Raw genomic sequence first — 16,105 nt, 5'->3', positions numbered from 1 at the left:
GTTGTATTTGCAGGAGTAATGTACAACTGGATTTCACCAATGCAGGCTGATGAGATGAAGTTTTTGTATGATAGAATATATATATTTTTAAACGTAGATGCTACTCAGATATTTAAATGTATCTGTCCTCTCAAGAAGGTTAAATATGTACCCCTGCAGTATTACACATCTCATTTATTTAGAAAAAAACGTTCATTGCTCTTCAAAGGTCAGTTATATTTCTTTGCCAAAGGTATACAAATTCCAATTATGGAAATTGAACTTCATGTGATCTTACTAAACTACTCCTTAATTTTGTTTGGAGTTCATTCTTTTCCCCAAAATTTGCAGGAGTGGGGTTAGGGTTGGGGGTAAGACTCACCCCCTGATGCCCTGCAGTGCCACCTTGTGGAAAAAGGGAAAGCTTTAACAAGGGACGTCCATGGGTCTCTAGGTTTGAGTGAAACCTGCCAGATATCACAATGTGTACATATCACAATGTATTACACTAACATTTAAAAAATATTTTTTTTCCGTTTTCTCTCTAATGTGGACTATCTCAGTGATTAGGGGGGTAAAATATTGACCATCTTTTTCTATAGAGACCTTGAATATGAGAAGGTAGACACCTACCCTTTGTGACTCAACCCATTGTAAAAATTTTTTTATATAATTGAGAGAGTTTACTGAGTGCCTACTATGGGCCAGACACTACTCGAGGCACTGGTGATACAGTGGTGGACTAACTAAAATCCCTGCTCTCAGGGGGCTTATGTTCTAGTGGTAGGAGGCAGAGGATAAACAAATAAATAAATATACAACATAGATCAGGTGGTGGTGAATGCAAAGAGGAAGAAAATAAAGCAGGGTGAGAGGACAGAGCATGGTGGAGCAGTGATGTTTGGATAGGATGGTTAGGGAGAGCTTCCCTGATGAGGTGACATTTGAGAAGCAGTCTGAAAGAGTGAGTGATACAACCCTGGTAACAGCTGGGGGAAGTTTGGTCTAGGTAGAGAAGGGCAAGTGCAAAGGCCCTGAGGCGGGAGCTGGCTTGTTCTGTTTGAAGAACAGTGAAAATGCCAGTGCAGCCGGAGCAGGGGAGTGAAGGGAGGTCTGGTAAGAGGTAAGATCGCCTGGGGTGTGTGTGATGCAGGTCATGTGGGACCTTGTAGACAGTACCTAGGATTTTGGAATTTATCCTGAGAGAGGAAGAAGACTGCTAGAGGGCTTTGTGTGAAGTGATATATCTGAAGGGCAAGAGTGAAAATAGACCGATTAGGTTGCTCTTGAAAACGTCCAGTCCAGAGGCGGTGGCAGCGGAAACAAGTGGTCAGATTCTGGGTGTACTTTGCACTTAGGGGCAGCGGGATTGCTGCTATGCTGTTTGTGGGCTGTGAGGGTGAAGGCAGTCAAGGGTGCCTCACAGGCCTGTCTTATTTTACGCTCCTTGCCTGTGCAAGTGGGCAAGAGCTCCCCAGGGTTTATTTTTCAGTCTTTAAGAGGCTGGTACAGGGGACTGGGACGAGGCATTCAAGGTGATGATGTCTTAGGCTTATTTTTCCTTACAGCCCTAACGTTTCTGAGAGTCTAAATTTGTGAGCAGTGTCACAACATGTTAGGGCCAGAAGGGAGCTTAAGGTTAATTCTCATATTGGGACATGTGGCCCACTGGAGGGCCGAAAAGGTCCTCTTCTGGCCCCCTACCCCTGCCCCAGCTGATCCTTTCTGTGGCTTTTGTGAGCTGTTTACTCATAAGCTACTTGGTGAGTCATTACAAGTTACTAAAATTTAGTATAGCTTTTATTATCTTACTACTCCTCAATTATTTTTTGTCATCCCTGAGTTTCTTTTCCACTAAGAAGTAGAAGTAGGTTGGGTTGGTGAGCTGAGGGATCTGCTGCTTTACCTGAGTGGCCAGGGCCAGAAAATTCTGAGACCTTGTCCTAAAGGGTATCTCACCCATGTTACCCACTGGGCTCCTGATGAAAAGCCAAGACCCAGAGGTGAGCGAGGGATCAGCTTCTCCAGACAGTCCCAGCAGAGCCTGGGAGACAGCTTGAGCTCATATTCTAGGCTTCTTCGGCCTGCATAAGTCAAGTTCCTTTTTTCCTTTTCTGGAATTTTATAGTTTTTGCTTTTTAAAACAGCTTTCCTGAGGTGTAATTTATGTACCATGAAACTCGCCCACTTTAAGTGAACAATTCAATACTCTTTAGTAAATTTAGAGTTGTGCAACCATCACACCAATCTAATTTTAGAACTCTTACCCCCAAAAGAAATTTTGTTCCTATTTGTAGTTATTCCTCCTTTTATCTAGTTTCTGTGTCTATGGACTTGACTATTATGATCATTTCATATAAATGGAATCATGTAATTTATAGTCTTCTGTGTCTGGTCCCTTCGACCTAGTGTAGTGTTTTCAAGATCTAGTGTAGCCTTTATTAGCACTTTGTTCCTTTTTATGGCTTAATAATTTTCCATGTACAATATATTGCATTTTATTTATCCATTCATCAATTGATGGACATTTAGGTTGTTTCCACTTTTGGGCTATATTGTGATGGTGTTATGAACATTTGCATATGAAACTTTGTATTGGCATGTATTTTTATTCTCTTGGGTAGGTACCTAGGAATAGAGTTACTGGGTCATATAGTAAACATATTAAGAAACTGCTGAACAGTTTTTCAAAATGGCTATACCATTTTATATTTGCACCACCAATGTATGAGAGTTTCAGTTTCTCTATATCCTCATCAACCCTTGCTTTCGTCTGTTCCTTTTTTTTTTTTTTAAATGGGTGACTTTTTCCCTCCAGCTTCATTGAGATACAATGGACATATAGCATTGTATCATTGTATAATTGACATATAATGTTGCATAACACTGTGTACAGTGTGATGATTTGATATATATGTATATTGCAGATAGTTCTCATTTTTTAAGGGCTCATACATCCCTAATTTGTGCTTTGCTTTGATTTCCTTGGACCAGGAACCTCCTTAAAATACTGAATTTGTAAATGTTTTAAACACTCTATGTAGTTTACTTAGGGATTGATTCCAATCGATTTTCTTTACGTAGCTCAGATGTTCTTGGGCATGAAGATGAGGTGACTTGATATGGTTATGCAGTTGTCTGCCTGCCAGCCTGCCCCATCTTTCATTTGCTGAGCACCACTTACATTTTACTCAGGCACCGAGTTAGAGAACACAGGTCCTGCCCTCAGGGGCCTTATGGCTATTCTGTTTTTTTAAATAACTTTAAAAATATATATATGCAGCTTGAGACACACTTAGATGATTTCAATACCAGGTAATGGGTCATAACTCACTCTTGTGAGTCACAAACACTGTTCCAGTAGAGGATGTAATCATGAAAACCACTGATTATTTAGTGTAAGAATGCTGTGCTAGAAAGAGCCAGTCAGTTATAGGAGAGCAGAAGAAGAGGCTCTGACTCACATTGGGTCAGGATGGGTAGACAGTGGTGTCAGGAAGTACCTCCAAGAGGAGGTGGATGTTGGCACTTGGTGGAGAAGGAAGGACGGAGTGGCAGGGCCTGTTAGCATGGCCTGTCCGGGCAGAGGGGACCGTCTGCGGTAGGGCACGTACAGGGCATCTCATCGTCTCATGCTGTACTTGATACAGCACACAGTATAAATCTTTGTGTGTTTTTCTAACTGTAGTTAACCAAATCTTTTCTTTTAAACATACTTTAGGAAGGATAAACATTTGCTTCTTTTTTTCTTTGTTTTCTTTAGTCCCCGTAAGTTTTAACCCTAGAATTGGGTAGCATCTCTATTTTATACATACTAGTAAAAAAGAAAAGTATAATAATACCCATTTGATTGTGACCTGCTGCCAATTGTAAGGTGCACTATGATTTCCAATATGTTAAAATATTTTTTTAAAAGTTCATCTAGAATTAATACATACGATATTTGTGTTGGAGATTCTTCAGTTTCTTTTAGTCTGAGGAAACCTTGCTAGAATCATGGCAGCAGTCATGTGCCTCTTCAGCTCTCATTTTAAGGGATGCTTTAGGGAAATATGTACCATCCAGGTCAATGCCAGCTTAATTTATCTTGAAAGCTTAATTAATTAAATTTTAAACATTTTTTATTGAGTTATAGTCATTTTACAATGTTGTGTCAAATTCCAGTGTAGAGCACAATTTTTCAGTTATACCTGAACATACATATATTCATTGTCACATTTTTTTTTCACTGTGAGCTACCACAAGATCTTGCATATATTTCCCTGTGCTATACAGTATAATCTTGTTTATCTTTTCTACATTTTGAAATCCCAGTCTGTTCATTCCCACCCCCCCACCCCTTGAAAGCTTTTAAATCTGTCATGATTGTAATGAAATTAGGTTCGATTGAGTAGTAGAGATTAGGGGAAATGAATTTTGCTAAGATTAAGAAAGATAGGGCTTAAAGACTATAAAATGGAATTTAAAAAGTGAAGTAGTGTTTAGTGACTTTTGGATAAGTTATCTGAGAGTTTTTAGCTTTTCAGAATAAATGTTCAGACTCACAACTTCGCCGTTCTGCCTCTCCTCCATCATGTTGAACTTATTCGTGAGCTGAAAAGTCTTGGTAATTCAGTAAGTGCCCCCAAATAGTGTCATGCCATTGTTCATTCTGACAGCAGGTTCCTAAAGAACTCTGCTTTCTGAGCAGATAAGCACAAGTTGTGCCTTCTTGGGTGCTCCGGGAGCTGCTGTGCCCATGGTGGGTGTGAGCATGTGAGACGCTGGTTCTGGCCAGAGGCCTGACTTCCAGAAGCAAGTGGTTATGCAAACCTTCACTACCTCGTAGTGTGCAGAGCAGATCCTGGGATGTTGTGATAGGACAAGGCGTAAGAGAGGAGAGAGAGACTGGAGAACTGAGGGGAGGAGGTGCACTACTGATTATTAGTGAGTTGCAGTCATAGCACTTAAAGATGATTTTTTAAAAATATTTTTACTGTTTGAAATTTTGATTTATAAAAAGTGTGGTTTGGGGAAATATATTATTAGATCTTGAAAAGCATAGGCTATGAAATCACGTGGGAAAATATTTACCATTAGAAGTGTGTATGTGTAAACAGGAATAAAAGTATATTCCAGTTGTTTGGGTGAAGCTGTTACAGCATTAAGGCTGCTCAGTTCTGGACTTGTTTGCACTGGATCCAAGAATTACCTATTTCATTCCAAATTCTGTAGATTCCAGACACTTATGGAAAGTATTTAAAAGCCCCCATTAAAAAAAAATAAATTCCTCTGTGGGTTAGTAAGCAGAAATAATTTCTTGTAAAATAGAAATTTGTTTATAATATCCTAGAAGAATTGAAGGGAAAATGCTTGTTTATTGAACAGACTGGCTGTACCTTCCTTCGATCATGTGCAGTGTTTCCTTAGTTCTGCGGTACGGTGCAGGTTTTCTATTTCGTGTGTCATTCAGGGAGTCGACCAGATTTCAGTGTGCCTGCCATACTGCAGATACTGACTAGGCAACGGGAATGGAAGATTCAAAAATGAGTTACTGGGAGGAGCGCAGAGCCCAGCGAGGGTGGGAGGCATATTAATACTGTGATGTAATAAAGATCTGTGTGAAGAGTTACTGGATCACAAAGGAAGGAGCATGTAGCCTTCCTGGTGAGAGGAGGTGGTGAAGGGAGGTTTTGCAAAGGTGATAGCGTTATGAACTGAGCTTTGAAGGGTGAATAGGAGTTGACAGGCAGACAGGAAGGGCACTGTGGCAGAGGGACAGCTACCTGAGAGGACTTGACTGGAGTTGAGGGAGCAGGACTTGGTGTGGGAAAGCCCTAGGGCTGGAAGGCTTGGGAGGTGGTGAGGAATCAGGTTTGCCGTGCTAGGAGCCTGCAGTTTCTCCTGTAGTCCGGGCTTTCTCGGGGGTGTTCTGTGGGAATCCAAACCCCGTGAGACTCTCTGGGGGAAAAAAAATCAGGGATCACGCAGACATTACAGCGTTAGACTCTGCTCAATAAAAAAACCTGTTTCCTGTCTGTAAACCAGAAAAAGTGTTTTGGGAAGGACTGCTGTTAGGCAATGCAGAGCTCCTGAATGTTTCAAACAAGGGAGGGACTTCCCTTGGTTGACATTTAGGAGATGAAGTGGCCACAGTGAAGGGTAGGTTGAAGGGAGGGGAAGTGGTAGCGAGGAAACAGTGTATAGCAATTAGCAATTTTGGTAACAAGGTCTGGCCGTCAATATAAAGATGTTTAATCTCAAAATGTAAGAATTTAGGGCACTTCTAAGAAAAACATATTCTAACAATGAACTGAAATACTTGACAGCTGAGATTTTGAGAGGAAAATTTGGGGACAAGTGCAGGTTTTGTTTCTGATTTTGATTAAAGATGAAATACTTTATAACACTGTATGATAAAGAAAATCTTTGGTTTAGATTGTACTTTAGGAGTAATGTTTTTTAAAAATTCCTTCCAATAAGATCTCTTTAGGTCTTAGATCAAAGTGGTAGGGGTTTTTCAAAGATTTAAAAAAAAATAATGCTGGACAATTTTTATTTTTTAATTTTTCAAATACATTATAATGATTTTCACTTAAGGGCCACTTTTTTCTATTACTATGATATGTTATTTCTTCAGTCAGTTTTAAAAAATAAATTGAACTTTAGATCTTTCTGTTATCAACTTTTAGGTGCCCTTTATATATTAAGGAGATTAGCTTTTTATTTGTAATATGAATTGCCAGTATTTTCCCCCAGTTTGTCTTTTTTTGCTTTGTAAAAGATTCTTGATAGGTAAACAAGTTCTTACCATACAGCACAAGGAACTATATTCAGTATCTTGTAGTAATCTATAATGGAAAATAATCTGAAAAGGAATATATGTGTGTATATGTATAACTGAAACATTATGCTGTACACCAGAAATTGACATAACATTGTAAACTGACTATACTTCAATTTAAAAAAGGAGAAAAAAAAGAAACAAAAGAAAATGATGAAGGGAGGGAAAAAGATTCTTGAATTTAATTACTTGTATGTATCTTTTTTTATAGTGTCTGGTTTTTGAGTCATAGTTAGAAAAGGCTCTGTATGCCAAGGAAAGGAATTTACTCAGTTTTATCCTAGAATTTTTATAGTTTTGTGATTTATATTTAAGTATTTGATCTTTTAGGAGGGAGCTTATGCTTGTGTATGATGTGCAGTATGAATCCATTTTTTTCCCAGATGGGTATTTTAATTGCTCAGACATCATTCATCTTTTCCCTTCAGTTTTGGGATACCTCCAGCATTTACCATTTCTGTTTCTGGGCTTAATGATCTGTCCCATTGTTCTATTTTTGTGCTGGTGCCGTACTGTTTTGAGGCTTTATAATAGCTGGTAGTGCTAGTTCCCTTCTAATATTCTTCTCTTTTGGCGTTTTCCTGATTTTTCTTACATTTTAACTTTCCTACGTGAACTTTAGGATCAAATCACCTAATCCTGTATGCAGTTTGGTGGGTGGGTGTGAGTGGAGTCGGGGTGGGGGAGTGGGGAGGTGCAAGAATCACTTTCAGTTTACAGATGAATCTCTTTAATGTTAAGGACCCTAAGTTGAAGCTTTAATTTCATCTTTCTCTTACAGATGATATTAACCGTGTTCTTGAGCAACAATGAACAGATTTTAACAGAAGTTCCTATAACACCAGAGACAACATGTCGAGATGTCGTAGAATTTTGCAAAGAACCTGGAGAAGGCAGTTGCCATTTGGCGGAAGTGTGGAGGGGAAATGGTATGTATTAGGCTCTAAAAAGATGACTGAGTGCATAAAATCTAATGTTTATCGAGTGCAGAATAGTTTCTGATTCTTTGTTATCTGAGGTAATAAAGAATTGAGTAATTAAAATAAAAGCTGTTCTATTACACGGGGATAGGATGTTACAAATGCTGTTTGTAAAATAGTATGTTATGTGACTTGACCCTTTCCATAGCCGTCTGAAATAAGCTGGGAGGTGGATCCAGCTCCCATGTGAAGTCTCTCTCGGTATCACTACTCACCAAGCAAGTCCTCTGTCCATGGAGGCCTTGCAGTGTTTGTTCCATGTCAGGTTGTTCATCTGGTTTTCTTTTCCCTATGATAACTTCATGAAGACCAAAGATTATTGTGTTCCCCTTTATACAAAACCTTTTAAATAGTAGGACCTTCATACAGATTTGTTTATTAAATTGAGAAGAGTTAATACTGGCTCTTCCACCTCAGAATTTGTCAGCTAGCTGGGTGGAGAAGATCAGCATAGGTAATATGATTACTGAATACAGAAAACACTGCAGAATAATTTGGACTCTAAAGGAGGCGTTGGATTTAGATAGGGCAGGACATGCTAAGCAAGGGAAGTGGTGTGGAGGAAGGACAAGAGAAGAATCTGGACGTGCTGTGTTGTGCTCCCCAGGCAGTGTTCCTCCCAAGAAAAGGGGAACAGGGGTGGAGACCAGACAGCAAGGCCCCCTGCTCGGCAGAGGAGGGGCTCTAGTCAGCATTCAGCAGAGGTCCTGTGTGGACAGGGCTGTGTCAGCAAGAGCACAGTCAGCTGGAACACTGGGTGAGTTCGAGGTAGTGATGAGATGGGCATCCAGTGAGTGTTTAAAGGGCACTGAGGGATAGTCAGTGAATTCATACACTTTTTTTTTTTGATTCTTTAATTGAGGTATAATTGACATACGACATTAAATTAGTTTCAGGTCTACCACGTAATGATTTGATATTTGTATTTACTGTGAAACGATCACCACGATAAGTCTGGTTAACATCCATTGCCATACACAGTTACAAAATGTTTTTTTCTTGCGATGAGAACTTTTAAGATTTGCTCTCTTAACAATACGCAATACAGTATTATTAACTATAGTCACCATGCTGTACATTACACCCCCCAACAAAAGTTCTTGATATGTTCTAGACACAAGCCCTTTACCTGGTATGTGATTTGCAAATATTTTCTTCCAAAGTCTTATGCTTTTAATATTATCCTTAGAAGTCAGAGTAACGACTTTAAGGACATGTTGAGAGAAACTTGATTTTGATAAATGTTAGACTGTTACTAAACTAGAATTAAGAGGGCAGGTCCTCAGTTATCAGTCTGAGAAGAAATGGGAGGGGGTCAGGTAAGTAATGGTAGTTTTTCAGGGGCTTAATGTTCGAGCCTGATCCTTGCATCATGGTCTGTCCTTGCCAGCCTCTTAGCGCTCTTGCCCTTTGTTCCTTGTTGTCACTTCTGATTCCTTCTCTGCCTCTTATATTAGTCAGGGAGGGGGAATGATATTTTTGCATGAGTTTCGTAGCCCTAGATTGTCCCGGGCCACTTGAAATGTGAGTCACTCAGTACTGTCCTTGTATCCAAGCCCATTGGACATCATAACCTATGGCTTTATCTCATCAGGAATGAGAACAGCCTCCTCAGAGCACAGAGAGTCACAGTGTACTGTGTTTGTTATGGTTTCTGTGCATTGTCTGGAGCCATCCTAGCACCCACCTACCTTTCTTGGTTAGCTTCTGTTCACTCTTTGCCTATCATTCCTTCTTTGAATCTCAAAGGGTGTCCCTTTGAGATTTGCTCCAATACTATCATTGTTTTTCTCAAAATGTATAGTAGCTTTCTGGGGGAGAAGGGATAGACTAGGAGTTTTGGATTAGCAGATACACATTACTGTATGTAAAATAGATAAATAATAAGGACCTACTGCACAGGGAACTCTATTCAGTGTCTTGTAATAATCTGTAATGGAAAAGAATCTGAAAAAGAATGTGTGTGTGTGTGTGTGTGTGTGTGTGTGTGTGTGTGTGTGTGTGTGTGTGTAACTGAATCACTTTGCTATACACCTGAAACTAACACAGCATTGTAAATCAGCTATATTTGAATGAAAAAAATAAGCAAAGAAAACAATAGAGTAGCTTTCATGTCTGTCTGATTGGACTGAAATTCCTGAAGGCAGAGACTTGTTTGTTCACCATCATATTCCCAGCGCCCAGCCTTGTGCTCATACTGAGTCCTGAGTAAACTCTTTAATCAGTGAGCAAAATGGAGCAGCAAAGCGGGGATGGTGGATGGACTGAAAGGAAGGGGGAAAAGTACAGCCTTTCTCAATCTTTTTATCCTAGAAGAACTGTTAGTAATTTTCAGGTTTCAGAGAACTCTTTGCATAAAAATGATTGCATCTGTAACTCATGGTACATTCCTCTGATCAATATGTCATAAACACAGTACTGCAGTATAATTGTCAGTGCCTTTGAGAAGTGTATTTCTTTGTGGATCTGTGTATTAGTTCACTCAGGCTGCCGTAACAAAGTATCCCAGACTGAGCAGCTTAAACAAGAGAAATGCATCTTTTCACAGTTCTGGAGGCTGGAGCTCCAGAGATCAGGGTGTCAGCAAGGTTGGTTTCTCCTGAAGCCTCTCTCCTTGGCTTACAGATGGCTGTCCCCTCCCTGTGTCCTCACGTGTCATCCCTCTTCTTATAAGGACATCAGCCACACTGGATTAGGGCCCTCCATGAGGACCTTGTTTTAACTCACTACCTCTTTAAAGATTGTATCTCCAAATAAGGACCCATTCTGAGGTACTAGGGGTTAGGACTTCAACATATGAATTTATATGGGGGGGGGCCAGTTGAGGGGGCGGATCACACACAGCCCAGTTCATAACAGTCTGTTAATTTGGCTAGTTTATTTCCCCACTCCTTTTGTTTCCATTTCTCACACAGGGTGTCAGCTCTAATGCAAATCAGGAGTGTAGGTAGGACCTTCAGTTTTTCCTTTTGTGAATTTCTGCTTGATTTTCTTTCCACCTTATCCAAGAACGCCTGAAAGTCTTACCGTAGATGTCTCCCTTATATAAGGAGTTATATGTATAGTACATGATGTGTGTAGGATAGTTTTGTTTCCACTTTAAAACAAATAACGTTTTTGTTAACCTTTCTTATTTAAAAACAGTAGTGAAACTTACCTTGCTTTTTTTTAAAAATTGAAGCATAGTTGTTTTATAGTGTTGTGTTAATTTCAGGTGTACAGCAAAGTGGTTCAGATATATAGATATATAGATGCACATGCATACATACACATGTATGTATTCTTTTTTAGATTCTTTTCCATTATAGGTTATTACAAGATATTGAATACAGTTCCCTGTGCTGTACAGTAGGTCCTTGTTGTTTATCTGTTGTATATTTGGTAGTGTTTACATGTTAATCCCAAACCCCTAATTTAGCTCTCCATTCCCCCCTACCCTTTCTCCTTTGGTAACCATAAGTTTGTTTTCTACGTCTGTGAGTCTGTTTCTTTTTTGTAAGTTCATTTGTACCTTTTTTTTTTTTTTTAGATTCCATATATAAGTGATATCATATGATACTTGTCTTTCTTTGTCTGACTTCATTTAATATGATAATCTCTATGTCCATCCATGTTGCTGCAAATGGCATTATTTCACTTTTTTATGGCTGGCTAGTATTCCATTGTATATATACATACCACATCTTCTTTATCCAGTCGTCTGTCGATGGACATTTAGGTTGCTTACATGTCTTGGCTGTTGTAAATAGTGCTGCTGTGAATATTGGAGTGCATGTATCTTTTTGAATTAGAGTCTTCATCTTTTCAGAGTGTATGCCCAGGAGTGGGATTGCTGGATCATATGGTAACTCTGTTTTTAGTTTTTTAAGGACTTGCTTAGCTTGATTTTCTTGAAGTTAATCTTTTCTTAAAAGATTTTTTAGTTGTATAAATTTCTTCTAAATAACTGGCTTAAGGCAAAATGGGATTTAATTTTTATAAAGTTATGGTCAGATTTGGTAGATTTAAATAATGGTTGTAAATTGATTTTATTTAATGTAAAAATTTGTAAATTTTTTTTTTTTTTTTTGCTTTATGAGGGGGAGGTAATTAGGTTTATTTATTTATTTCTGTTTGGAGGAGGTACTGGGCATTGAACACGGACCTTGTGCATGCTAAACATGCGCTCTACCACTTGAGCTGTACCCTCCCCCTGTAAATTTTAGTTAATGTAAAAAAAATGAAAATTTATTGACAGTGTTGATTAGTAAAGTGACTTAACACTAAAGCTACTAACACCATAAACTAAGGCAATATAGATAAAAATATGGCCTAAGAGATAACTTTTTGCAAAACTGAGGGACATGATTAGGCTTAAACAGGGGCCTCACAGCTATAAAATTACAATACACATTTTAAAAGAATTTTTTATAGGAATGTATCCATAAAAAGTGCTACTTTCAAAACTAAAAATATGGAATGACTTTTACTTCTTTAGTGTTGAATTTGTGCTTGTTTTTAGCTGTAAAATAGTCAGTTCTAAGTTAAACTAAGCACACACAGATTTCATTTTCGACTGAGATGAGATGCTTTATGTCCTTGCCTTGATGTGCGTTGGGTGAGACAGAGCTTGCCTGCACATGTGGGAAGATGAAATGGCAGCAGTACTGTGTGTGTTGCATTTCTGTGAATGGTGGGATTTTCTTTGTTGAAGCCTGGAACTTATCTAGGGCAGAGCAATAAATCACACCTTGAATGTATGATTGGGCTGCAGCTCGAAAAGTTCTTTCTCTTGACTCAATGTCAAGTTCTCAAACTGAGCAGGAAAAGTCTCTCACACCCCCTCATACACTTGTGTTTACACATTTTTTAAAAAATTGAAGTATAGTCAGTTTACAATGCTGTGTCAATTTCTGGTGTACAGCATGGAGTTTCAGTCATGCATATGTACACATACATTCATTTTCATATTTTTTTTATTTACACATTTTTAAAAACAATTGTGTTAAAAGGAAAAATACTGTTCAGTTTTGTCCGGCGATTTTCCCAGTCAGGTTGTTTTCTATAAGCTTTGGGACTTGCTGATATCCTTTCTCACTTTCAAACATAAGTGGCCTTGGGAACATTTCAAGATTTCCTTTTTTTTTTTTTTTTTTTTCTTTCCCCTTTGATTGAGAGAAAATTCCGTGGTTTTAGGACATTCTCAGTGTTGTGCAACCATCTCCAAACTCTGTAGCTCCCCATTTCTTCCTTCCCAGCCCATGGCAACCACTGGACTACTTTCTGGCTCCGCGTATTTGACTGGTCTGGGTCCCTCGTAAAAATGGAGTCATACAACGTGACTGTTTGTACCTGGCTTCTTTCACTTAGTGTGTTTTTAAGATTCATCCATAATACAGCATGCATCAGTACTTAATTCTATTTTTTTTAGCTGAATAATATTCATTGTATGATATACCACACTTATCCATTCATCAGTTAATAGATATTTGTGTTGTTTCCACTTTGGGGCTACTGTGAATAATGCTGCTATGAATATTCATGTACAGGTGTCTGTGTCAGCTCGCTGAACTGGCCAGAAGTGCATTGTCAGTCCTTTGTATATCTGATTGCCATGTGTAACATTCTAGTGAATGACAAGGTTCGGCCAGTTTGTTAGTGTGTTTCTTTGAAAGAGTGGGAGGAACACTGCTTCATGATAAATACAATAAAGGGCATTTTTTTCAAAATGTTGCAAAATTGCTTTTATGTTTACTTCTTTGTGTTAGGTAAATTATTTCCCATTCATACTCCTGTTTTTACTTCAGTAAAGTTAAAATTTAGTGCTTGTAATATCCTTGAATTCTAATGTATATGTGTGCATTTATTTAAAATTATTTGTATTTTTTTTTTTTACTTTTGCTAGGAGTCATTTAGTTTGTTTCTGGGGAAAGTAAGATTTTTTAATTTGTTTTGTCCTAGAGCGTCCAATACCCTTTGATTATATGATGTATGAACATCTTCAGAAGTGGGGGCCACGAAGGGAAGAAGTGAAATTTTTTCTTCGACATGAAGATTCCCCAATGGAGAGCAGTGAGCAAGGTAGACAAGTGCTTTTCCCTCCATTTGCCAATTTTTACTATAAAAGTTAATTTAACAAAAGTAGGAATAAATATAGAATTATTTCCTCCCCCTTCACTCACACCGTGGTGAGAGGGAGAGCTGGTGTCTCGCCGTTTTGACCTCTGTTACTGCAGCTTATGATTATTTCACACTCTGAGCACCCAGCCCTTGCCTGCTCCTCGGGACCCTAAGTCAGATAATCCTTGCTGTTGGGAGGGATTGTTTTTGATAAATACCTCATGAATGAAGTATGTAGATTTTAAGAATATATAAAGCCACGAAAGGATTATGAAAATTCTGGGACATGTATGTGTGGAGAGAGAGAGAACAAGACCTTTCTAAGTGTAGCTCTAAACCATGGTAAGAAAGAAAACTGAATAGTTAAACAAATAAGAGACAGGAAAACTCTCTGCAAGGCGTTAACCACCCTAAAGCAAAGTCAAAAGACAAATTATAAACTGGGAAACAGCATTTAGAGCTCATATAGCAAAGGGCTAATTTTCTTTACATACTCTATGAGTTCCTAAAACTGATAAGAAAAAAACCCAGTAAAGAAAATGGGCAAAATATACAGACATGTAGTTCACAGAAGAGGGAATATACGCGGCCCAGAGATACATGAAAAGATGTTCAGCCTCACTCCTAATAAGAAATGCAGGGCGAACACTGAGTCTCTGTCTTTCACCTGTCACACTGGCAAAGATTAGAGCGCTTAATAACACAGCACTGGCAGGGACGCCGAGAAACAGGCATCCCCCCACGTCGCCGTGGGAGTGTCAGCCGGCAGCTTCTGTGGAGGGCAGTTTGGCAATACCCACGAAGCCTGAAAAAGCACACAGCCTCACCCGGCAGTCTCACTTCCGAGACCTTATCCCAAAGCTGTGCCTGCACACGCACAATAGACGCAGTGCTACTCCTGGAGCCCTGCTGGTAGGAGCAACCCTGAATGCCTCCAGGGGCGTTGGGCCGAAGAGACCGGCATACATCCATGCAGTGTCCTGCTGCGTGCCCTGTCCCAGGCCATCTCCTGGACTTGCTACCTGAACACGCACAGCGCAAAACAGTGTAGACGCATGCTGCCTTCTGTGTAACAGGTGAACGAGTCATCACGTGTGTGTGTATTGGCTTGTGCATGTATTGTGTATAAAGTATCTTTGGAAGGATAAGTAAGAAACTGGTAACACTGCTAGCCTGGGGGAAGGCTGCTGGGTAGCAGGAGGAGGGAAGAAAATATTTTAATTTATACCTTTTTGTTCCTTTTGAATTTTAAACCATGGGAATCTATTACCTGTTTTTGAATTAGAACTTAAACACAATAAGGGGATCTTTTTCCTGAAAGCACTTGCTGTACGGTTAAGAAAGAGACTCTTTAACTTTTTATTGAATAGTGATTGTGAATTACTTCTGGTATTTAAAAAATAAACAATAAAAGGATGTCTTTTTGTAAAAAGAAGATTCCTTTATTGCAGGTTACCCCTCTTTATTTGTATTATTAAAGGACATTGTGTCTCTAGGATGAGCTACTGTCTATTTTAAAATCATCTCCCCAGAGCTGTACATACTGTTACGGCCCACCACCACTCCAGGGTTTTCATTCCACTGGCTGCTGGTCATCTGGAGTCAAGAGACTAAGGCTCCGGGTCTAGCTCTTCGTCCACTTCTACCTTAGACGAGGGTCCTCCCTCTTTGGACAAACTCCTCCCGAGAAGGAGGGTTAGACTAGCTGGCAGTTAAAGTGCTGTTCTAGTGCTGGGAATTTACTTTAAATCTCTGCTTGAGCTCTCCAAATATTTATACCTTCCCTTACCTGGCTATACTTCAATTTAAAGCTTTATATTTTACTTTTATCAATATAATATGTGTACAGAACCCTTAATGTCCCAGGGTGGTCCAGGGGAAGGGGGAGGTCTTATTTGATTCTCACTTTACGAAGTTTTGAGGTGTTAGGGATACTTGAGGGAACTGTCTAGAGCCCTCAGGGAGGGGACCACACTGCCCTTCCAGTTGACCTCCATCGTCTTGCGCCGCTGCTCAGCCTGGTTGTGCTGATGCAGCAGGTACGCACGAGGTGAGCGGAAGGGCAGCACGGTGAGCTGGTGGTGGGAGGGAGACAGCCTCCCAGGGAGATGGGGCTTGAGGCGGGCCTTGAAGAGCCAGTAGGACTTGAAGGGGATACAGAGCCGCCGCCTTCTAGACAGGGGATCAGGATGAGGGAGGCGGGTGGTGGCAGGATACTCTTTTC

The 16,105-nt window shown here is 39.6% G+C and overlaps 1 protein-coding gene across 4 annotated transcripts in view; it reads left to right on the top strand.

Moving 5' to 3' along the window:
* The window catches only part of PPP1R13B (protein phosphatase 1 regulatory subunit 13B), an 87,440-nt gene that overhangs the window by 35,366 nt on the left and 35,969 nt on the right, over positions 1–16,105 (top strand). For all 4 annotated transcript variants that reach the window (XM_064486315.1, XM_031454401.2, XM_031454402.2 and 1 more), the window contains exons 2-3: positions 7,584–7,731; positions 13,723–13,842. In XM_064486315.1, the coding sequence (XP_064342385.1) occupies positions 7,584–7,731; positions 13,723–13,842 (268 nt within the window). The remainder of the gene's footprint in view (positions 1–7,583; positions 7,732–13,722; positions 13,843–16,105) is intronic.

The sequence above is a fragment of the Camelus dromedarius genome, chromosome 5 (genome assembly GCF_036321535.1).
Source record: "Camelus dromedarius isolate mCamDro1 chromosome 5, mCamDro1.pat, whole genome shotgun sequence".
Lineage (NCBI taxonomy): Eukaryota > Metazoa > Chordata > Mammalia > Artiodactyla > Camelidae > Camelus > Camelus dromedarius.
The sequence above is the reverse complement of the archived record's forward strand: the minus strand, read 5'-3'. Positions and strand labels throughout refer to the sequence as shown.